The sequence below is a fragment of the Carcharhinus amblyrhynchos genome, chromosome 29, assembly GCF_965287045.1.
Source record: "Carcharhinus amblyrhynchos chromosome 29, sCarAmb.v2.hapA, whole genome shotgun sequence".
Taxonomy (NCBI): Eukaryota; Metazoa; Chordata; class Chondrichthyes; order Carcharhiniformes; family Carcharhinidae; genus Carcharhinus; species Carcharhinus amblyrhynchos.
The window spans coordinates 22,242,847-22,266,200 of NC_137352.1; the positions used below are offsets into that span (position 1 = coordinate 22,242,847).

Below are 23,354 nucleotides of genomic sequence, written 5' to 3' on the forward strand. Positions count from 1 at the left end.
AAAGTGCATAACCTCACACTTGTAATTGATATTTTCACCCTGGGAAAAAGCCTCTGACTATCCATCCTGTCCATGCCTCTCATAATTTTGTAGACAGCTATCAGGTCCCCTTCAGCCTCTGTCTTTCCGCTGAAAACAATCCTAGTTTATTCAACCTCTCCTCATAGTCAATTCTCAAGATCAGGCAACATCCTGGTGAACCTTCTTTGAACTCTCTTCAAAGCTTCCACGTTCCTCTGTGGCAGCCAGAACTGCACGCAATTAGGTCCTGAACTGCGAACTTCAGCAGTAATTCACACAAAGGATAATGCACCATTCTTGATGAATTTTGCATAGGGACAGTCTTTACATAGAAAATACATCCCATTTTGGTGTCAATATTGGCTCATTAATATAACTTGTACCTTCAATAAAGAAAAATAGACTCTCATGCAGACTAGACTTTTTTTTTGCTTCTTATGAATGTTATTTATTTGAGCACTTCAGAACCATCACACTCATATGCAAAATAATCTCATATTTGAACTGTTCTGAGTGGGGACAGCAACTGACAATTAAAATCGAGAACAAAGAGTTCTTATTAGTGGAAGTGGGAAGAGTGCCATGCCAGTTTTGACTTGGGATCATGTTATGCTTGAGAAATGCTTGATGCAAATAAGACACCAATGGAAGATTTTACTGGAGACATGTTTTTAAAGTAGTTTTATAAATATCGTTCAATTTTTTTTCAGGAAATATCGGGTTGTAATTCTGGCCTCCCAGCGTCAGATTTGGGAGGTAACAGAAAGACCGGCTGGGGAATGCCTTACAGAACAAGGTTGAAGTGACTTTTTAAAAAGTCACATACAGATCCTCTATTGATAATTATATGACTTCTTAATTGGTTCGCGGAAGACTTGTAAGGGGGATCCGTTTCACAAATTCATTCTGTGGCTGGCCTTGGCGCAGCCAGACGTTAATAGTCTCACCCCAGCCACCCGGCTTTGTGAGTGTGACTGTTCTGGTGTAGTAAGTGGCGAAATCAGTGGCTGACCACAAAATCCAGGCCATAGTGGAGAAGTGTGTATGATGTAGCAGTTAGGCTGAGGCTACAGTATGAACCTTAACTATGAGACACTTTAAATAGCACTCCAAATGCTCTTCCTACCTAGATGCTTAAGACCAGCTATACTGATGAAGGTATAGCAACAAAACGCTGACAATTGCACTAGTTAGTTCACCTACCGGTTTTAATATGTGCCATTGTGTGGAGAATGCTGACGATAAACCCTCCTATGTTGTCGAGCCAAGTGGACCTAATGTACAATATCCTGTTGTTGGTATCATAGTAAAACCTGTTCTTGTACACACTGTTCTGGCAGCAGATCCTTACTTCAGTGGGGACACTATCAGCCAGCAGGAGGGTAAGAGGAGAGTGACCACAGCTGCTGCAGAGTAGGCGAGTGATGTAACACCCAAATCTGTAGACCATAAAATGGTGTGGGGACAGGCTGCCCAGGTCAACTGGATTGAGGCTTTGGTCACTCAGAGGAATTGGATCCAATTGATTAACAGCGCAGCTTTCTATAAAGAAAACACACCATTAAGAATGTTAAATGATTACTGGGCAAAAGAAACATGACACATGTTCATTTTCTTTTCCTTAAAAAAGGCACCCACATCGCAGGATCCTGGCGTTGCCAGTGTCTATAGACCCCACCTCTCTAGCTGGCTATGTGATCCTCACCAGCACATTGCAATTGCACAGATATCCTTGTCTGATCAACACCCCCAAAACTGCACCCCGTGTGTGCCCAAATGGATAGTATTGCCAAGGGATCTCCTATAGGCCCAGTTCTCTCAAACACCCTTGTTCGATTCCATGAAAAACTTGTCTTGGACAGGATTAGACCTAATCTCCTATCCCTTGCCTATTTCCAACATATGGATGATGCATTTGCTATATTTGAGAGACTTTTTTGTTGTGTGTAATTACTTCCTTATGTACCTTAATGGGCTCCATGCTGCATTCAAATTCATCTTTGAAGAGGAGCAGTCAAATATACATTTTTTTCTTGACATATCGGTTGAGAAATCTTCCGGGAGGAAGGGTTCCAGCATGGTCTACTGCAAGCCTACTCTCATTGGTCAGTATATGCTGTGGGATTTTTAAGTTCCACAAACTATACTATTCGCCTTATTAGCAACTTCATAAATAAGATCAGAGCCATTGCTCACCATGCAAGCTTGATGCTGAAATAGGATGCACCAAAGGCAGGATGATGGCGACCCGGATCGGATCATTTTGCATTTTAAAATTGAAAAATCTTGAGTGATGCTAAGGCTGTCAATTTCAGCCTTTGAAAAGTATCCAATCCGCCTCAGATTAGCCTGGAAGTGTGAAGTATCTCAAAAACCTGAGCAACAATTGAAGCTAGCTGTTTGGTGCTGCTATAACAGCAACACAAGTGGCCTTCTCCATTAATGGGATGTGGCCGTCAAACCAAAAAGACATAAATGAGTAACGTGATATCTAAATTTCAGTGGCAGTGTGATGCTCGGTATGTGGGCTGTACATTCCAAAGACAGGTGGATCTTAACAAACAGCTTGTACCTTCTGCTGTTTGCAAGAGACACAATACAGATTGTACTCAACCAGCCCTTGGTTGCTAAACCTAAAACACAGTGTCCAATATCAGATGTGATTCCTACCTAGATAGCATGTGTTAAATAATTCTCAGCGTGCTAAGAATAATGCTGACGACCAGTTTAAGATTGTCAGTTGGGCTCGCAGTGTAGCGCTTTTGCATTTACTGAAGGTTACATATATAAAAACACAGAGTCCTGTCCTTTGCAGACATAAATAACACGTACACACATTGTACCTGTTCCAGCGAAACAAAATATGTGACAGCCATTCGCTGCTTCGTTCCTCAGAACAATGTTTTGACCAGAGTCAAGTTGCCTGGTTTAAATTTTAAGCAATGCTTGGCAGTTAACTGTCAGTCACCATCAACTGGGGCATTCTCCATGGCAACATCTCTACCAGAGTTCACTTGACAAAATCAGTCAGTACTCTCTCGTACAATATAAATTGGTTTTCCCTTTAAATTTGGGATTGGAATTGTATCAATGAGTGAAAGACTAAAAACTTTGACGAAATGGTCTCTTTGTTTCATTTAAAGCTATACTTACCCAGACTTTAAAGTAACTATGGTCAACAAATCAACATTACTGGGCCAATCTGGGCTATACACAGTCAGACTATACACAAAATTGAGGACTTTCGCAGAAAAAACTCTAACAATGCATAATAGCTTCAGGATGGGTAAAAAACTGAAGCTGAACAAGTAAATACATTTCTTTATTCAGTAGGACTGATAGCTGATGACATCACTGCGAGGCAAGGAATAAATTAGTCCTCAGCTAAATCTGATGAAGTTCAAAAATTATGCAATACATACTTTAATTGAAGCGGCAGCAACAATTCAGCGTGGATGAATTTCAACAAACATGCCCAGCAATCTGGAGAACTGATTGGCTCTTTCAAAAGAGGAAGAAAATTACAGCACAGGAACAGGCCCTTTGGCCCTCCAAACCTGCACTGACCATGTTACCCAACTGAACTAAAAGCCCCTACCCTTCTAGGACCATACCCTTCTATTCTCATCTTATTCATGTATTTGTCCAGACGCACCTTAAAACTCACTATCATAAGTGCTTCTACTACCTCCCCCGACAACGAGTTCCAGGCGCCCACCATCCTCTGTGTAAAAAAGCTTGCCTCGTACATCTCCTTAAACTTGCCCCTTGCACCTTAAACCTATGCCACCTAGTAATCGACTCTTCCGTCCTAGGAAAAAGCTTCTATCTACTCTGTCCATGTCCCACATAATCTTATAGATTTCTATCAGGTCGCCCCCTCAACCTGCGTCGCTCCAGTGAGAACAAACCAAGTTTCTCCAACCTCTCCTCATAGCTAATGCCCTGCAAACTAGGCAGCATCTGGTAAATCTTTTCTGTACCCTCGCCGAAGCCTCCACATCTTTCTACTAGTGTGGCAACCAGAATTGAAGGCTATCTTCCAAGAGCGGCCTAACTAAGGCTCCATAAAGCTGCAAAACAACTTGCTAATTTTTAAAGTCAATGCCCCGGCTGATGAAGGCAAGCATGCCCTATGCTTTCTTGACTACCTCCTCCACCCGCGTTGTCACTTTAAGTGACCTGTGTACCTGTACACCTAGATCCCTCTGCCTAGCAATACTCTTAAGGGTTCTGCTATTTATTGTTTATTTCCTATCTGTATTTGTAAAAAAATTATAAAAAATTGGCTGAAGGCTGTGACTACAGTGACCTTAAGTTGGAATTCATAGACACAGAATTGTTACTGGAGTGACTGACGATGCCCTTTCAGGATTACAACAGTTCAGGAAGTCTGACTCTAGAAAGGGCCATTCAAATAGTTAGACCTTCTGAAATCTGCCATCAGGACTGATCCACTTTAGAGAGCAAAATCAAGCCAAGCACAACCTAACTGTCCGGCTATTAAGGCAACAAATGGACGGATAGAGTCCAGCAATGCCAGTGCAATGATTCCACTAAAACCAACGAGGACTCTTCAGGTACAGTTGTGGACTAGACAGAGACCAGTGCAAAAGCAAGCATGGAATTAGCTTATACCCTGTATAAATGTACGTAGTTACATGATGCCAACAAACAGCTAATATTCAACCATACAAGACTCAGAACAGCTCTGTGAGACATACTGACAATTAGGCCCAGCCAATAAGATCAGATGGACTTCTATATTTCTTGGCATATCACCAGTTCAAGATTTGCACACCATGCTTACTCATGGTTGTTAGTTATTGCCCAATCCTAGTTGCCCTGAGAACATTAAGAATCAAACAGTTAGGTGCAGGACTAGAATCCCTGATTAACTCGGGTATTGTGATATTGAATTAGCAATCCAGTAATTATGACTTGAGTTCCACAGTAAAATAGTGCTTGGACTGTTTCAGGGAAAAAAATCTTAATGCCTTCTTCACTTTCTACGTGTGGACATTCCAGTCCAAATTATTCATAAACAGAGGGAAATAAAAGAGTGGGGGGTTGGTCAACTTGGCTACATTACCCCCTGCCCACTTTCCTTAATTCTGGTGTTTTGGGGAGAGTATCCAACGGCCTGATCAGGGAGGGAGGTTTTGCTGGCCATGATTCGATTTGGAGTTGGGGGGGTGGGGTGGTGGTGGGGAGAGCTCCATGCCCCATTTCCATTGCCAGACTGCCTCAACCCCACTTTAAAACAGGCAACTTTATTCAGAAAAACCCCGACACCAGTGTCAGATCTGTGCATAGGCTGAGGCCTACCAGGAAGTTAGAACCAGTCACAAATCAGATACAGCTTACACATGAAAACAAAGCCCACAATACACTTGACAAGGTGGGCCAAGAGAAGTAAGCAGGCTTTGATGCAATTAAACCAACCATTTTTTAAAAAAATTAATAACGTTACTCCGCGCATAATAGCTGGTATCAATCCAATAAAATATCACTTGGCTATTTTAGGAGCAGAAAATAATGATTAGCTTGTGTTTTACCAGCTCTCATCCCTACCTGTTTTGTTTCCATGGTGATTTTTCAACAACGTTTGTTTAAGGTCTTCCAGTTTTTTTAGCAGTGGAGAGGAAAGCAGAATTTCAGATATATCTTCATCACCAGGCAGTGTCAACACAGTGAATGAATCAGACATTGACAGCTCATCTGCCGAAGGAGAACAATTTGTAAATAGAGTGGCTTTGGATTAGTTTGCAACCTACCTAAACTTAATGTACAATTTGCACTGCCTGCAATCTGAATTTGGATATGTCATCCCCTTTATTTAGCTACACCCTTTGGGTGTTCAAAGTAAGAAGTCTCACAATGCCAGGTTAAAGTCCAACAGGTTTATTTGGTAGCACAAGCCACAAGCTTTCAGAGCGCTGCCCCTTCATCAAGTAAGTAGGAGTTCTGTTCACAAACAGGGCATATAAAGACATAAACTCACTTTACAAGATAATGGTTGGAATGCGAGTCTTTACAGGTAATGAAGTCTTAAATGTGAGTGGAAAGAGGGTTAAACACAGGTTAAGGAGATGTGTGTTGTCTCCAGCCAGGGCAGTTAGTGAGATTTTTGCAAGCCCAGGCAAGTCGTGGGGGTTGCAGATAGTGTGACCAAGCAAGGAACAGAATAGTCAAGGAATTGTTGCCCTTCCATCCAATTAGTGTGGGATTAGGGGAAGAATCTGGAACTGAAGAATCATATCTTAAATATAGATCCTGCCACCTCCCCCTATTCCACCTGTTTTCTCCTCAGATCAATAATACAACAAATTATGAAGAGATTGAAGACGTGGCCTATGCCTTCCCGTCTCTAACTCTCGCCTTGACCTCTGCCATGACAGTGTTTGGAATTTGTTATGTTGGTCAACTGAAGAATATAAATTGAGTCGACAACTTAATTGTTGAACGTACTGGAGCACAAGCATTCTGCACTGCAACTAGCAACACCCACTAAACTTGTAACATTTCACTAATCTAAAGCATTGTATAGATTAGAAGCAAGAGTAGATATAATCAGAGTTTACAGTCTGGTTTAGGTGCCAAGTGAAATGCATATTGGCCAATTTGTTGCTAAGGGTGAGTACCGATTCCGTCAATAAATGTTGAGTTAATCTTTCCAATATTGTTGATATTGAGTACCTTGTGATATTTTATTATATTTAAAGGTGCTATATAAACCTAAGTCCTTGTTTCAAAAGGCATTATGGAAGATATTTCAAATGAAGGGGAAAATGAGCTGACATAAAAGGATTGATATTCCTTCTGGGCCATTGCAATTCCAAAGCTTTATCAGGGAAAGATTTTCATCTGATTCCATCAAATATCTCAGGACGAAGTTTAAAGTTTATTTATTAATGTCACAAGTAGGCTTACATTAACACTGCAATGAAGTTACTGTGAAAATCCCCTAGTAGCCACATTCCAGCGCCTGTTTGGGTACACTGAGGGAGAATTTAGCACAGCCAATCCGCCTATGTCATGTCTTTTGGACTGTGGAAGGAAACCCACACAGGCATGGGGAGAACGTGCAGACTGCGCACAGACGGTGACCCAAGCTGGGAATCGAACCCGGGTCCCTGGTGCTGTGAGGCAGCAATGCTAACCAATGTGCCACTGTGCAGTGAGAAGAACCATTTGAATATGTTGGGAAAACTACTAGTGGGTTCAGCTTGCAACGGGGAATCCACCCACAGAGAATGAAGAGAAATCGTTAAGGGTGCAAATGAGGGGAAATGTGCCACTTGCTATATTCCTGTAATTAGCAGCTTGTTCTGATATGCACATATCAACTCTCAACTCTTTCCTTACACATGGTTCAATGCATTTCATCCTTCTCTTGAATTAATTACTCAGGTTTATTTGAAATCTTTCAAGCTTTCAGAGCGCTACTTCTTCATCCGGTTAAGACTTAGAATCGTAGAATCATAGAAAGAGGCCATTTGGCCCAACGAGTCTGCACCGACCACAATCCTACCCAGGCCCTGCCCCAATATCCCTACATATTTACCCGCTAATTCTTCGAACCCATGCATTTCAGGACACTAAGGAACAATTTTAGCATGGCCAATCAACCTGATGAAGGAGCAGTGCTCCAAAAGCTTGTGATTTCAAGTAAACTTGCTGGGTTATAATCTGGTGTCATGTGAGCTCTCATCTTGTCCACCCCAGTCCAACACCAGCATCCCTACATCATGAATTAATTACTGATGTCTGTTAGGGATAATGATACTAAGCAAGAACTGATTGCCACTAGTGTGTCTATCTTGAGCTCACATTCACCGTCCGCGGGAATGTCAGCAGAGGCTTAAATCCAAGGAAATCAGGAAATTGTGAATCCTGCCTGTGAGATCGTTATTTTGGATTTTTACCCCCCTTCGCTAAGTAATTGACAGGGATCCAATTTAGTCATTTTGACACATTTACGTATGATTAAAGCCTCAATTCCACTGCCTGTCACCCAGACGTGAACTTGTCACGAGGATTCCCCTGGGGGTGCAAGAGGTAAGTGCAGCCATTGAGGGAAAGGGACATAGCCAGGCATGTATCAGAGGACAATGGCCAAAAGGTGGACTCTAGTGGGATCTTAATGGGGTGGAGATTCACCTATTTATGGTGATGATTGGGAGTAGACATTGGAGCTGGGGATGCTAGTGATGGCTATTTGGGTAGGGGGTTGGGGAAGGGGTCTGATGTTTGAAGTGGGTGTTGCCGGTACTGACTACTGGGGTACTGATTTGGGGGGAGGGGGGCAAGTAATCCAATGTTCGTGGGGAAAGCTGGGGTTGAGGGGAGGCCCTCAAAACCTCCATGATGAGGTAGTGGGAGCTCATTGTTTAGTTTGATTGGGGAACCCTTCAAAAATGGCGCCCTGATCTCGGCGCAGTCAGGCTTTGCTGTGTATTTAGGCCCCAGCCCTCAACATGACAGTGTGAAACTCGCCCAGTTGCTTTTTTTGTGACAGTGTGGGGTAAGACCTGGAGAGAAAACCAGTCTGTTTGTTGGAGAGAAGCATATTGTTTTTCCTCACTGGAACCATGTCATTTTTTGTAAGATTTCACCCAGCGTGTATTCAAATCCCTCCCATGGAAGTTTGAGAAAAGTAATTTCAGTAAATCTGATAATCTGTGGGAATGCCACCAGATAAAATAGCTGCCAGATTGTCATCAGACCCTGCCCAGGGCAACTCTGACAGAAACTTACTGACTCTCATGTTTAACTGTGCATGTTATATAGCTGTCCGATTGCCCCTCTAATAACAGTGAATGTGTTTTCAGGCTCACCTTTGGCTAAAGATATGATTGTCCTTTGCTCTTCAATATTACCCAATATTTCTGCACCACCAGAGGGAGGTTTTTCCAGGGGATTCATTTCCTACCAAAAAAAAAGCATTGAAACAAAGAGAACTTAATTTGTTTTGTGTGATAGAGGATTACGCATAGCACTTTACCACTTATTATTTGAGTAGTTCGACCTTCTGAACTGGCCATCAAGCAAGGGAGGATGACAGTTGATAAAAGCTTGATTGTATGTGGATAATTTATTTTTTCAGGAAGCACCTAGTGAAAATGTTTTAAATGTTCAACAGTTGCAATTATCAGCCTGATGCAATGATCAGGAAGACACTCTGCTGTCTTCCTCTCTCCATGAATTAGTCTGGCTTGTTCTGTGGCGTTCTGCTGCTGTAAGTGTTGCCTTGTTAGTAGCATATTTGGGAGATCCCCGAGACGTCTACTAAAAGGGTCTGCTGACTGCAGAAAGATCTTATTATTGAATATAATAAGCCATAAAATTGATGATATTATTTATGTGTGGATTTCTAGTTCAAAAACAAAAGTTGCATCTTCTTACCTCTGGTTCCGTGTTATCTTGAGCTGACTTGGTCAATCCATCTGGAAACCTATACAGTTGCTGTGCTTTTGCAATCATTTCTTGGGAGATGGTGATTTGTCCAGAGTCGATTTTATGAACCAAGGCAAGTAGATTGTTAAAAAGTTCCTCAAGATGCTGGTTAGATTGGTCTCCTAAATAGAAAAAAAGAAAATTAGAACTGTTCATCATAACTTCAGCCAAAAGCAGAATTGCACTGTAAGATTGCTTGCTGCGGATTATACAAAAGGGTTTGGCACTTTCCGAGAAACCATTTCTCATTCAAACACAGCAGCACTTTCTCATTCTAGATCTTTATTGAATGGAAGTAAATTTGTCACTCAGAGAAATTGCTTTATGGCAGATGACTGTAGCAAGCCAGATAGGACATGTAGTTCAAAAATGCAATCATCCCCATTTTCATAACCAAAGGATCCAAACATCCCCTTTTGCTCATGAACAGAAGACACTCTCACATTTACAATCATGTGTAAGTGTGAATTACCCAGGTTAGTCAGTACACACTGGTTGTTCTCATGCATCAACAAGCATTTGCCTACTAGTCAGTCTCTGCACCTACACTGCATAATCTTTAAATTGTGCATGTCTATTAATAGCATGCATGTGCATTGTCATGGGCTGTATTTCTGGGTGATGTTCCTTGTCGCTCCCATGGCACTTGTTATTATGGTCTCATTTTATTGTTGGGGACAATTGGACCTCTGGACATTCTGTAGATGACCAGCTGACTGCAGTGAAAGAACAGTTGTGTGTTTATGTGTGGAGTTGTGTCGATATATTTGATCCTTAACCGGGTGGGTGGGGGGGCTGACATCAGGGGGAATGGGTGAGGTATTCAGACATCAGGGGTGGGGTCGCACATTGTCGGGTGGGCAGAAGGATGGGGTGTTGGAGGGATTGAATGTGGGAGGTTTGAAGCTTTGGGGAAATCAGACATCAGGCTTTGGGTGGAAGGGTGTGACATTGGAAGGGGGGGGGAGGTGGGTGGGGTGTCAGAAGTCATGGTGTTGAGTGGGGGAGGGTCAGGCATCAGGGAATAGGGAGCTGAGACACTGGGGAGTGGATTGGGTGTGTCTGTCTGTGCGTTGAGTATCAGTGGGGTGGTGGGGGTGTCAAACATTAGGGAGGCTGTTTGGGGTCAGATCATGATGGTTGTGACTTATAGTTGGGTGGGGTGTTTCCAATGGAGGGGATTCCCATGATAGGAGTGGGGGTGTGGAGTTGGGCTGATTAGTGATGAGATGGGGGAGGTGGGGGGTCAGAATTATGGGGAGTGATCCATGCGGGGACAAGTCCGGTATTTAAAATAGTTACTCTGAAGTCAGAAGTGCTTTAGTTTCTTCTAACTCTTTTAGAGTAACGATTGGCAGAAACAACCAAAGTTAAATGATTTAAATCGCTTTGTCAGATTGTTCCCAGCGCAGAGCACAGAGTTCAGGGGAAGTTATAGCTTTAGGACAGTTGCCGCGGAAACCCTTACCAGGCAACTTCCAAAAGCATATCTTTGGGGTAACCTGAATTCTGACACTGGGGAGCCAGGAAATTAGGGGCCAATGTATTTTGTGCAGCACTTGAGTCAGGAATGAATGTGATGAGCATCTTCCCTACTCTATATCAGTAGGCTCCTCTCTTGGAAGGAAGTGCTGCTGCCAACTCTATCTATCCTCATTATACCTGGAGCTTCAGCCTGTGATCCGGTCACGATTTCCGGCTCCTCTATCATTATCCATTTTCCTTCCTTGTTTTGGAGTTCATAAGGATTTAAACATTCCAACATTTCCTAAATTAAAAAAACTCAAAATCAAACCCAGTTGATTGAAACCTTTCACAGGAGTAAAACCAGGAAGCGTTGTGTCCCACAAACAGTAGTAAAAATTCACAACCGTCTCCATAAAATTATTTGAAAACTGGGATTCAATTAAAACCTTTAAGATTTTTGTTAGGTAAGTGTATCAAAAGAATACGGATCTAAGGTGGGAACATGGAGTTGGTGTTCAGATCAGCTGCTCAACAGGGCAATAGACATGAGAGTGTCTTGTTCTGATTTGAGAAATACGGAGGTTCTTCCAGAATCCTACACTGCCAGTGGGTAGTTGCAACTTTCAGGACATCAAGATTCCAGCATTGGTGACAGAATTTGTATTTTCTGTTCTGCTGTCATGGTGAAGACACAGACACACCATTAACGCCATAACTGCTGGAATAGTGACATTCATAGCTGCACTCTCGTGGTCACCTCTTCTGCCTTTTTTAAAAAAAAATTGGTGTTGTTGATGAGCCTTTTATTTGGACTGTTTTAGATACGCTGGACAGTGTGGGTGTAAAGTACTGCAGGAATAATTTGGGGTGGGCTGTCAAAGAGACAACTATCTCCATCAACTCTAAATTTGTGTAATCATTTTTTGTTATTATTAATTCTTGGAATATGGGTGTCACAGGCTGGACCAGTCCATCCCTGAGGGAACTTGAGAGTCAGCCACATTGATGTTGCTCTGGAGTCACATGTAGGCCAGACCAGGTAAGGTCAACAGATTTCCTTCCCTAAAGGAACCATGTGAGTTATTACAATAATGGTTTTATGGTCATCATTAGACCTCCAGATTTTTATTACATTCAAATTTCACCATCTGCTGTGATGGGATTTTCTTTTCTTTATTCATTCATTGAACGTGAGTGTGACTGGCTGGCCACCATTTATTGCCCATTCCTAATTGCCTGAGGGCCACTAAAAGTCAACCACATTGCTGTGGGTTTGGAGTCACATGTAGACCAGACCAGGTAAGGATAAGAGATTTCCTTCCCTAAAGGACAGTGAACCAGAAGGGTTTTTCTGACAATCGACAATGGTTCCATTGTCATCAATAGATCGTAATTCCAGATATTTTTTGTTGAATTCAAATTCCACCATCTGCTGTGGTAGGATTCGAACTTGGGTCTCCAGAATATTGGCTGTGTTTCTGGATTAATAGTCAAGAGAAATACCACGAGGCCATTGCCTCCCCCTGATTCGAACTTCGCGTCCCAAAATATGACTTGGGTATTATTAGTCCAGCGACAATACCACTAAGCTGCTGCCTCCCCCTGAATCGCATCACGTTGAGCACTCTTTTAATAAAGCCCTTTTTTGATTTGGTGCAGGACTTCATAAATAATTATCTTAACAAAATTGCATCCTACTTTTAGAAATCACACTGGAAATTGAATCCCTCTGATGTATCATCTTCTATATTTCAAACCTTTAGCTCCTGGGTCTGTTGGCTGATGTGTCGATAAAAAGCCTGCAGATCACTCTTTTGTTTACTGAGCTGGGAAGCAAGATGAAGGTTCTGATCTTCCAGTTTGTCATACAAAGTGCGGACACTAAAATCCTCCAGTTCGGTCTCTGTTTGTCTTTTGCCTGATGGTACATAAGAAAAGATTAGGTGATCTTGGGTGTCGTTGAATATATTTATCTAACCAGATAATTCACTGTTCCTTTTATTCTCTGTGAGCATCTACCCCTAGATGGCAATTTAATGAGGGCTGACTCTAAATCCTGACATTTCATAAAGATGGCCAAGAATTTTTAAAAAATGAATTAGGGCACGCGAGGAAGGATGAAACAAAAAACATATATTTTATATACTGCCTTTCAGCATCCCCTCAATAGGATCAGAATCATAGAATACTCATAGTGCAGAAGGCCGTTATGCCCATCAAGTTTGGACTGGCCGTTTCTCAGAGTATTTTACCCAGGCCCTCTTCCCTGTCCTTTCCCTACAACCCCACACGTTTACCATGGTTAATAAGAAATAGAAAATAAGAAATAGGGACAGGAGTAGGCAATTTAGCTCTTCGAGCACTGCCCCCCCCCCCCCCCCCCCCCCGCATCTAATTAATCCATTAGATGGATTAATCCATCTAATCTACATTCCTTAGGGGCAATTTAGTATGGCCAATCCATCTAACTTGCACATCTTTGATCTGTGGGAGGAAACCCACAAGGAGAATGTGCAAACTCCGAACAGACAGTCACCCAAGGCCAGAATTGAACCTGAGTCCCTGGCACAGTGAGGCAGCAGTGCTAACCACTGTGCTACCCTGCCTTCCATTAAAATGTAGTTACTGCTGTTATGTGGTTGAATAGAATCATAGAAACACTACAGTACAGAAGGAGGCCCATTTGGCCCATTGAGTCTGTACCGACCACAATCCCACCCAGGCCCTACCCCCATGTCCCTACATATTTACCCATTAATCCCTCTAACCTATGTATCTCAGGACACTAAGGACAATTTTTAGCATGGCCAATCAACCCAACCTAATCTTTGGACCGTGGGAGGAAACCAGAGCACCCGAAGGAAACTCACATAGGCATGAGGAGAATGTGCAGACTCCACACAGACAGTGACCCAAGCCAGGAATCGAACCCAGGTCCCTGGAACTGTGAAGCAGGACTACTAACCACTGTGCTACCGTGTCGCCTGTGACTAGAGTAGTCAGCTTGTACCCGAGGTTCGTTTATCTACTTTGTGCTGTTGGAATATAAGAAGAACTCCCTTCTATCTGAAAAAGTGCCATAAAATTCATCTGTAATCAGCTGACAGGAGATGGATCTTCTGTTTATTGTCTCATTGGAGATATGGCTCTCTGGCATTGCAGTAGTTCCTGAGTACTGGACTATAAGTATTGGCCTATATATTGTGCCAAAGCCCTAAAGTGGGGCTTTATAATAGCTCCTGGAGTCAGCTGCAAAGGAACAGTGCTTTATTGCACAAAATAAAGCAAATACAACAAGCTTGGGGGGAACACAAGCCGGTCTCAACCAGCGCAAACAATAATAGACTCACTCAGGTGCCTGCTTTATACAGGGCTCAGTATATGAGCTCCCCCTGGTGAGTTAATTACCAATCCCCAGCGAGCTCGTATTCATCGAGTCCTATAGGGAAGTCATTCAGTGATTTCCCATGCACATTTCAGGGTTTATCACAGCCTTCAGCTTAATGTTTAATCTAGGCCCTGCTATGGGAAGGACATCACTTTTATGGAAATGTTTCCATAAATAAATGAGAGAAATGTTGCTAAGTTTACAAGACACTTAATAAATTAGCAAAATAGATCACTCCAAAAAGTCTGAAATATGGAATATTTATATGAGAGGAAATATACTAATTCAGCATCAAGGGTGCAATGGAGAAGAGCAGAGTTCACCCTACCTGCTACCAGGGCCGACTCATCTTCTGCTTCTGCTCCTTCTCCAATACCTCGAGGTCCAAGGGCATCATAAAAATCCAAACTAAAGAAAAACAGTGCATTCTTATTCACTGTCCTCAACCAAAGCATCAGTCACAGTGACTACACAAACTGCAACACATCTGTACCTTAACTATACATTAAACCATCAGTCTGGCTATGTGCAACTCGTTTTTGCCATTTCCTTTTTGGCTCTTTCATGAGATGGTTTGGATGGGGCGGGTGAAGTGTTGCAAAGCCTCCGGCAATGCCTTCTGCAATTGACCAGACACATGGCATCTCACCAGTTGATTTTCCTTCCTCCTTTCAGGAGGTGTTATCTTCTGTTTGCTGCCTTCCTTTGTGGCAGAACATAGACTGAGATGCAGGTGAAAGCCACTCGAAGACATAATTCATTGGAACAATATGCTCCACAACAGCATCGTCCCTTAGCAAGCACATTTACAAATCTGAAAGTTGCCACAATAGGGGAATTTCTTCTATTTCCAAAATAAGTTTGCAAATTTCATTTGTGGCACCAGATCTCCTCACTAAATAATCCTTTTCAATTGTAAACCAAATGACTATGTGCCAGAACTTTCCCTGCTGGATTTGGAAGCCCTCTGTCAGGGTCAAATGGGACTCAGGAGCCCACTGTGGGGGAACAAGTCCTCTAACTGTGATTCTCCCTGAACTGGCCAAATCATGGCTTGCCATCCAATGAAGGATAGCAAGTGGGCTCGCAAAACATGAGGACCAGCAGGAGGCCTTCCAGCACTGCAGATCTATCAGGGTTACTTCTCAGGTAAGTAAGTGAGCCCCAAAATGGAGGTGCCCTCTAACTTTTTAAATTAAAAAAAATGGCAGGAGCAGCCTCGCCATCATTGTGAAGGAGGATATTCTGTGCCCAGCCTGGTTATCCCCAGTAAGGTCTAAGGATTCAGCCCTATAGCACCATTTTGCAGATGTGAGATCTTCATGGACTTCATCTGCAACATCTGGAATAGTTTGATAACGAGTAGATATCTTTGTTAAAATTATCCGATATATTTCTTTACCTGTCCTTTCGTATGACATACTCAGGTGGGATATAAGGTTCCCCCAAACTGCGCCATTTTGGTTTCCACTTCTGCATGGGGTTTAATACTGACTGAATCGGCTTCAACACCAGAGCAGCCATTGTAAACAGTGCAGTTATCAGTGCAAGGAGGCAGAGTGTACCTGAAGCAAAGAATAAAGTGAATTCATTCCTGTTTCAAATTAGCATGAAATAACATAAATGTTTAATTGAATCAATTGAAGACAGAATCATCAGTTATATCTTTTTAAAATCTGAGCAGCTATCCCATGACATTTCTTGCACAAAATTAGAAGATATTAATTATTGTACAATATGCCATGTAACAATATATTACCACACTTCTGTATGTAGCTCTGGGCTCAGTAGCCTGCCCCTTTAAGACTACAAGCTCCAACAGCTGTAAATAGGTTAGATTGAGAGTAAATAGATTTTGAGATTAAATGGAGCCAATTGATTCTTGATAGATTTTGTAAGGGGCTGTATGAATGCCAATGTTTGCTTTGCAGAGTCAGAAGCAGCCATCACCATGCGTTTCCAAGTTCTTTTTATGTTCAGCCCAAAAATGTGCACGTGACGAAGGTTTAATATATCCTCGGAGCTCTCCTGTGCCTTTACTCGTGATCGGGAGCATTGTTGTGTTGTTTAACCTCTAGCCTGGCCTGCCCCTTTAAGGTCATATTCATGACTATCCGATGGCAATTGCAGTTGTTTGAAAATTTCTCATCCCGATAAAAGCCAAATAGTGCGGATGCTGGAATCTGAAACAAAAACAGATAATGCTGGAAAAATCTCAGCTGGTCTGACAGCATCTGTGGGGAACAAATCGAGTTAACATTTCGAATCTAGATGCCAAAGAGTCAGCTCTGATGAAGGGTCATCCAGACTTGAAAGTTTGGCTCTCCACAGATGCTGTCAGAGCTGCTGAGATTTTCCAGCATTTTCTGTCTTTGTGTAAATTTCTCAGGTTGATTAAGGAATCAAATGCAGGCTTCAGCTCCAGGTCAGAAACTAGTTTTGCATAGATTGTTTTGTTCAGACTGTGACCAATGATCACTGTGTGAAAAATGTGTGCAAGGAGTTCAATGAGAACGACTATTTTAGATGTTCTCTGTTTTTAATGTGTGGTCCGTGGACAACAAGAATCCTCCAGATGGCCCACGGACTTGTCCAACAATGCAAGTCACTGACCTACATCATTGCTGAGGCTGCAAGACAGAACAAACCAGAACTCGCTCCTCAGCACTCACGTGATCTCACTGAATCAGGTCAGCTCCAGGATACATGACATAAGCCAGTATAACCACAAGCAACGACAATAGTGTTTCATAAACAAGGTTTATCTGTTCCTGTCGATTTGTTTGTGATTGATACAAGCATCGGTTTCTCAGAAGAAGGTTATTATTTTGATGTTATAACACACCAAAATATTTCAAATACTTATGTTTATGATGTGAAAATATCAATAGTTTTTGGCATAAATTAATTTCCTTAAGATATTTAGTTACAAACACACAAATTACGGCATTTATAGTAAAGAGAACAATAAATATTTATGGTTTATGTAAGTTCCCATTTACTCAGAAAATTATTTTGTGGTGGCAAGTGTAAGTGGGTGGGTGGGAACCGTAGGTTCAAGGGGTCTTTCATGTCATCTAATGGTCTGCGGACATAGAAGCCTGAGAACCGTTGACCTGATAGTCAAAGCTATTGGTGAACAGGATTTCTCTCTTTCCTATTAACATTTGAACTCTACTGCCAGCACATCATTTGGGTCAGTGAGGTGGCTGCCTGTAGCTGATTTTTATTAAGCAATTACAGATGGGATTTTTGAGTTCTACTTAGGATTGAAATTGCGGTCAAAATTTTCTTGTGGCAACATCAACACCACGTGATCACTGTTCTTTTTTCATAAGTCATTCATGCCCAGCTAGCTCAGTTGATGGCACCTGGAGTTTATAAACTCAGGCTCATAGGTTTCAGCCCCAAGTTGGGTAAAGGGTGGCATGGTGGCTCAGTGGTTAGCGCTACTGTCTGATAGCATGAGGGACCCGGGTTCGGTTCCTGGCTTGGGTCACTCTCTGTATGGAGTCTGCACGTTCTCCTTGCGTCTGTGTGGGTTTCCTCCAGGTGCTCCAGCTTCCTCCCACAGTCTGAAAGACATGCTGGTTAGGTTATGTTAAATTCTCCCTCAGTGCACCTGAACAGATGCTGGAGTGTGGCGACTAGAGGATTTTCACAGTAACTTCATTGCCGTGTTAATGTAGACCTACTCGTTACACTGATAAATAAACAAACTTAAAAATCATAAAAATAGTGCCATTCTCTCTTCATCACAGACACTAGTATCCTAACATTTATGCTAGAGATGAGTCATAGAGTCATAAAAGTTTACAGCATGGGAAAAGGCTCTTCGACCCAACTTGTCCATACTGCCCATTTTAAAAAAAAACCCTAAGCTAGTCCGAGTTGCCCCATATCCATATTGATCAGAGACTTTAATACACTTTTATCACAGTCATAATGCAAAAACCAATTCTTACCTATAATGAGGACCCAGTCGGGTGCCAGATTGAGATTTTGCTGTTTTAGAATTCCATGCTTTACCAGCTGGAATGGAGAGGATGGTTGGACTAGCAAAAGTTTCGAGTCACAATCTGTATTAGACTTACTGACACTCACTATTAGTGTTCGATCAGGTTCAGCATTATCAAGAAAGATGTATATCCCAGGTTCCACAAAAACATGTGCAAACCTAAAGTAAAGCAAAGAGAATGGGTACAATACATAAGACCATTCAACAATAATCAGCAATGATACTCAGCAGGATTCGGGTGACAGTAGATTCTTTGTCTAGTTTCTTTCAGATTTTGAGCAGCATTCTGGATAATAGCTACATCTGCACAGGCGAATCATAGAATCATGCAGGAGGCCATTCAACCTATCAAGCCTGCACTGACAACACCACCACCAGGTATTTTTGGTCAACTTATAATTAAAACCAGATGCATGTTGTAAATTTGTTCTGGGTCAGGGACCTGGTCTGGGAACTGTGATCTAAAACTTCCTGTGTTGACTTAATAAGGGAAGTTGTTTGCATATGAACAGTCATTGTGGCCTCAAATTATATTGACGTTATGTGGGGTACATGTCACGTGCAGTAAGCGTAACATCATTATTTGCAAGTAATTTCATTGGATGTTAGAACTGTATGATTGGTACCTGGTTACACAGTTGGTTGGATGAGAGAGAATCTTCTGGAAGCAAGTGGAGGATTTGTGGATAAAAGTCACTGCAGTCCTTTGTTGCCAGCAGCAACTCTATAGAGACTAACCTTTGTGAGGCATGTGCCCTGAAGAATGCTTCAGAGAAAAGATAGATTCTATATTGGTGACATTTTTTGGCTAAGGTTTTTCCTAAACTTGGTAGTATCTAACTTTAATTATTTAACTGAAAATAATGTCCAATTAAAAATAATGTATAGTTAATAGTTAAAGTTCAGTTAAGAGTTAAAAGTCAGTAAAAGAGTGATTGAGTTGCAACTGTTTAAGGCTGAGTTGGTATTGGATGTGTTAAATAAACGAACAAATAGCTGAATGAATTAAAGAGTTGATTACTGTTCTTGTTTATCTGATTAAACTGGAATGCTTGCCAGGTGTTTAAATAAAAGCCGAATAACACCTGCCATTCCTCCTGACACAGCCAATCAACCTATCTGGATATCTTTGGACTGTGGTGGGAAATCGGAGCACCCAGGAGGAAACCCACACAGACACAGGGAGAACCTGCAAACTCCACACATATCATCACCCAAGGCCAGAATTGAACCCAGGTCCCTGGCTCTGTGAGGCAGCAGCACTAATTTGTTCAAATATCAGCTGTGGCTCACTTGGTAATGCTCTCACATCAGAGTAGGAAGGTTATGAGTTCAAGTCCCACTCCGGGACTCCAGCACAATAATTTATGCCGACACTGTAGTACTGCACTTCTGCAGGTCTTTGGGTGAGATGTTAAACTGAGGGCACGTCTTTCCCCTTAGGTGAATGTACAAGATCCCATGGCACAGTTTCAAACAGGACAGGCATTATCCTTGGCATCTTGGCCAATAATTATCCCTCAATCATCATTACAATTATATTACTTGGCCATGATCACATTACCTAGCATTCCTGGGAGCTTGCTGTGTGTGAATTAGCTGCTGTGTGTATTGCGGGAGGAAACTGGGGCATTTTAACATTATAACAGTATTTCAATGGCCTTATGGTCATGAAAGGTGCTACATAAAGGTAATTATTTTTATTCATGGGATGAGGGGATCACTGACTAGGTCAGCAGTTATTTTTCATTCTTAATTGAGAAGGTGGCAGTGAGTTGCCTTCAGGAAACAGATTGAGAAATGGGAGAGGGTGGGTGGAAAAATTGGTTACAATGGCAATGCCCATCAAGTTCTTGCCAGGAGTGTTTTTTTTAATTTACCACTGACAGTGAAGGCTCCCATCATGAGGCTAATTGCGGTCCTTAGGTGGCTAATAAAGGGCATGTTAATAGCCTCTTCCCTCCATCTCTGGCATTGCTGGGTGGTGGAGGTGGGATTTCTTCTTATGTGATTCTAAGTGCGTTTAAGAAATATACTTTAAGCATGTTCTCTGCAGTTCTAGGCAGGCAGCGAGCTGTCTGTCCTTTTAATGTTGCTGGCGTCATGTAATAGGCTTTTGGTTTATTTTTAATCTAGGCCTAATGCAATGTTCTGGAATTTTGCGACCCTTTTGAATTGTCAGGGGAAGGTTGATTGACAGGTCAAGATCAGTTGATATTTTGGGGAAAATCCAGGGCTCTTTACTTTCAGCTTGCCTGCTGGCTAGGCAGAAGCTATTGGACTCCAGCCTATAGTGTTTGTGTCTTTCTTCCTGGAATTGGAGATTTAGCTCTTGGTGGCTGGTTAGCCAGTAACTAGAGGGAAGGAATGCCACTGTCTTTTTCAGTGTGTTGAGAGTACCAGGCATTTTCAACTCACCATCCAAAAGAGTAAACCACAGAGGAGGTTGGAAAGCTGCAAGATGCAGCATCACGTGAGCACTCTATTTTCTGTGCTAAACCAAAACTGCAGTGTATGTTGGTAAGAATGTTGTGTTGGAACACCGTAGTTAACTATTCAGGTTTATATAATATCATGATTGTTTTTCTCCTTCTTTGTAATTGGTAAAAGTTATTATTCTTTTTCTAGGAGTTAACTATACTTTTAAATAAACTTTGTTTGATAAAAGCTCCCTAGTGGGTCATTGAAGTCATACCTGGGGTGAAACATCTTTATGCTTACCCGTGCCAAAATTCTAAGTGCAAAACCTATGATCTGGACTGACTTTATAAAACACCTTGGAGTTTTCGACCTGGATTATAACACGAGAATGATGGGAAGCTATCAATACCAGACACCTTTGTAGCATGCATTATATGATAGATCACACACAAGGTAATGACACCATATCAGTGGTGATGTTATCATGTTTGGGGATTGTGTGCCCTTGGAGAGAAAACATGGTAGGTTGAGGGGCGGCTGGGAAAGAATATTCAAACAAACCGGACTTTTGCATCTCTTTCACTACGAGGCTGCTGCAGATTGGGAAAGTAATGAACACAGGCTCCCACAGGTAATTCCTAATGTATGTGGATTAGGGATCAAAATATCAGATGTGGAGCCATCTGGTAACAGATCTAACTTTGCCATATTGTGAACTGTACATTGGCAACTTTCTTATGGGTTAGGGGGAGTGACATGGGGAGGGAAGGCCCTCCTAATTTGGCACCTTGTGACTGAGATGGCCCTCCCTTACAGCACTCTTTCTACTCTCTCTCAACAACCATGCTCACTCTCCCTTCATTCAGGATCTGTCTGATAGGCCCCGGTGATTCTGAATCCACTTACTCGGGATCCAGAGCAGCATTCGGGTGCAGGCCCAGCAGTGGCCACTATTCCAAATGGCACTGCAGGAACAAAAGAACTACTAACTCTCCAACTGACTGGTGGCAGGATCCAGTCCCTGATGGCAGCAGTGAATTACCTGCTTGCCACGGAATGAGTTTAGGGCCCCTAGAAACAGCTGGAAAGGGTTGCTCATGTTCTTTCTGGCTTATAAAGGGGGTCAGAACTGCCCTGTAAAACTCAGGCCTGTGAATGTGTGTGTGAGAGAATGTTCATATATGGGAAAGAGCAAGACAGAATGCATTGCTCACGCACCTCATGCTAAACTGGATTTAAAAAAGGCCAGTCGTCAAAAATCTACTTATAACAGAATAGTTTCCATGGCAAAGTGGTTAGCACTGCTGCCTCACATCATCAGGGACCCGAGTTTGATTCCTGGCTTGGGTCACGGTCTCTGTGGAGTTTGTACGTTCTCCCCGTGTCTGTGTGTGCTCCTGTTTTTTCCACAGCCAGAAAGATGTGCTGGTTAGTGCATTGGCCATGCTAAATTCTCCCTCAGTGTACCCGAACAGGTGATGGAGCGTGGCAACTAGGGGATTTTCACAGTAACTTCATTGCAGCATTACTGTAAGCCTACTTGTGACACTAATAAATAGACTTTGAACTTTAAACAGATCCTATGTTAGAAATAACGAGTGACCATCATATTTAGATCATTTCAGATAACCAGAAAGAAAAATGATGAAGAGCATCAGCTGATTGACAGGAAATGAAACTCTGCTATCAATCAAAACGCAAATAAAATATTGTCACCTGGAAACGTTGAAATTGGTTTCCCTAATAAAATGATCCAACTTCCTGAAGGGCCCAAAGTCCCAATCTGAATTTGTGTTGAAAAGATGGTCTTTCTGGTAGACAGGGTAGTGACTCAAACTGCGATCTGTTGAAGAGACAAAAAAAATCTAACTGTCCTTAGAGTAGAATGCAATATTCAGTTACTCGAAGCCAGTTACTCAGGGAGAAGATAGAAATTAACAAAAAGAGAAAATGCTGGAAGATCTCAGCAGACCTGACAGCGTCTGTGGAGGGAGAATAGAGCCAACGTTTTGAATCAGGATGACCCTTCAACAGAGCAGCCCAGCAGTTTAATGTGTTCAAAAAACACAAGCTTAATGAGCCTATCCTGATAGTCCTATGTTCACTATTGAAGTGGAGATATTAACCCATTTCACAAAACATTATGCCAGGAGTTGCCTTGCCACTAGAGCCTCCTTGGAAAGTCATTTCTCCAAATGTTGTGATTGGCACAGATAAATGCTCATGAATGTCAATATTTTAATTGTTCACTATCTTGACTCTGCCATAGACATCATTTTGACCAATTTGAATAAGGACAAGAGGAAGGTATGTTTTGGGATGGAATAAGAGAGATTGTAATGTTAGTCTTATAGGGCCAAACAGAATGGTGATGGGAAAAGCTGCAACTTGGTAGCAGAGCATCAGAGTTTGGAAATTGTAGAGGTAAACTGCCCCATTCTGAGTCAAGAGCATTTTAAACACCATGGGGGGTTACATGAAACATCAATCATGAAATGTGCAGTAAACAATTTGTCTTAACTGAGAAACCCAAACAAGGGATAAGTCATCTAATCAAGATGAATAATGGATGTGATATTT

General features: G+C 42.1%; 1 protein-coding gene across 1 annotated transcript in view; it reads right to left on the bottom strand.

Moving 5' to 3' along the window:
- LOC145359791 (uncharacterized) overlaps positions 1-23,354 on the bottom strand; it is a 70,666-nt gene that overhangs the window by 17,958 nt on the left and 29,354 nt on the right. The window contains exons 14-23 of the mRNA XM_080214569.1: positions 22,491-22,617; positions 18,301-18,512; positions 15,738-15,900; positions 14,664-14,743; positions 12,705-12,865; positions 11,143-11,248; positions 9,430-9,602; positions 8,862-8,952; positions 5,596-5,742; positions 1,225-1,563 (exon numbers count right to left, since the gene is read on the bottom strand). Coding sequence (XP_080070695.1) covers positions 1,225-1,563; positions 5,596-5,742; positions 8,862-8,952; positions 9,430-9,602; positions 11,143-11,248; positions 12,705-12,865; positions 14,664-14,743; positions 15,738-15,900; positions 18,301-18,512; positions 22,491-22,617 — 1,599 coding nt within the window. The remainder of the gene's footprint in view (positions 1-1,224; positions 1,564-5,595; positions 5,743-8,861; positions 8,953-9,429; positions 9,603-11,142; positions 11,249-12,704; positions 12,866-14,663; positions 14,744-15,737; positions 15,901-18,300; positions 18,513-22,490; positions 22,618-23,354) is intronic.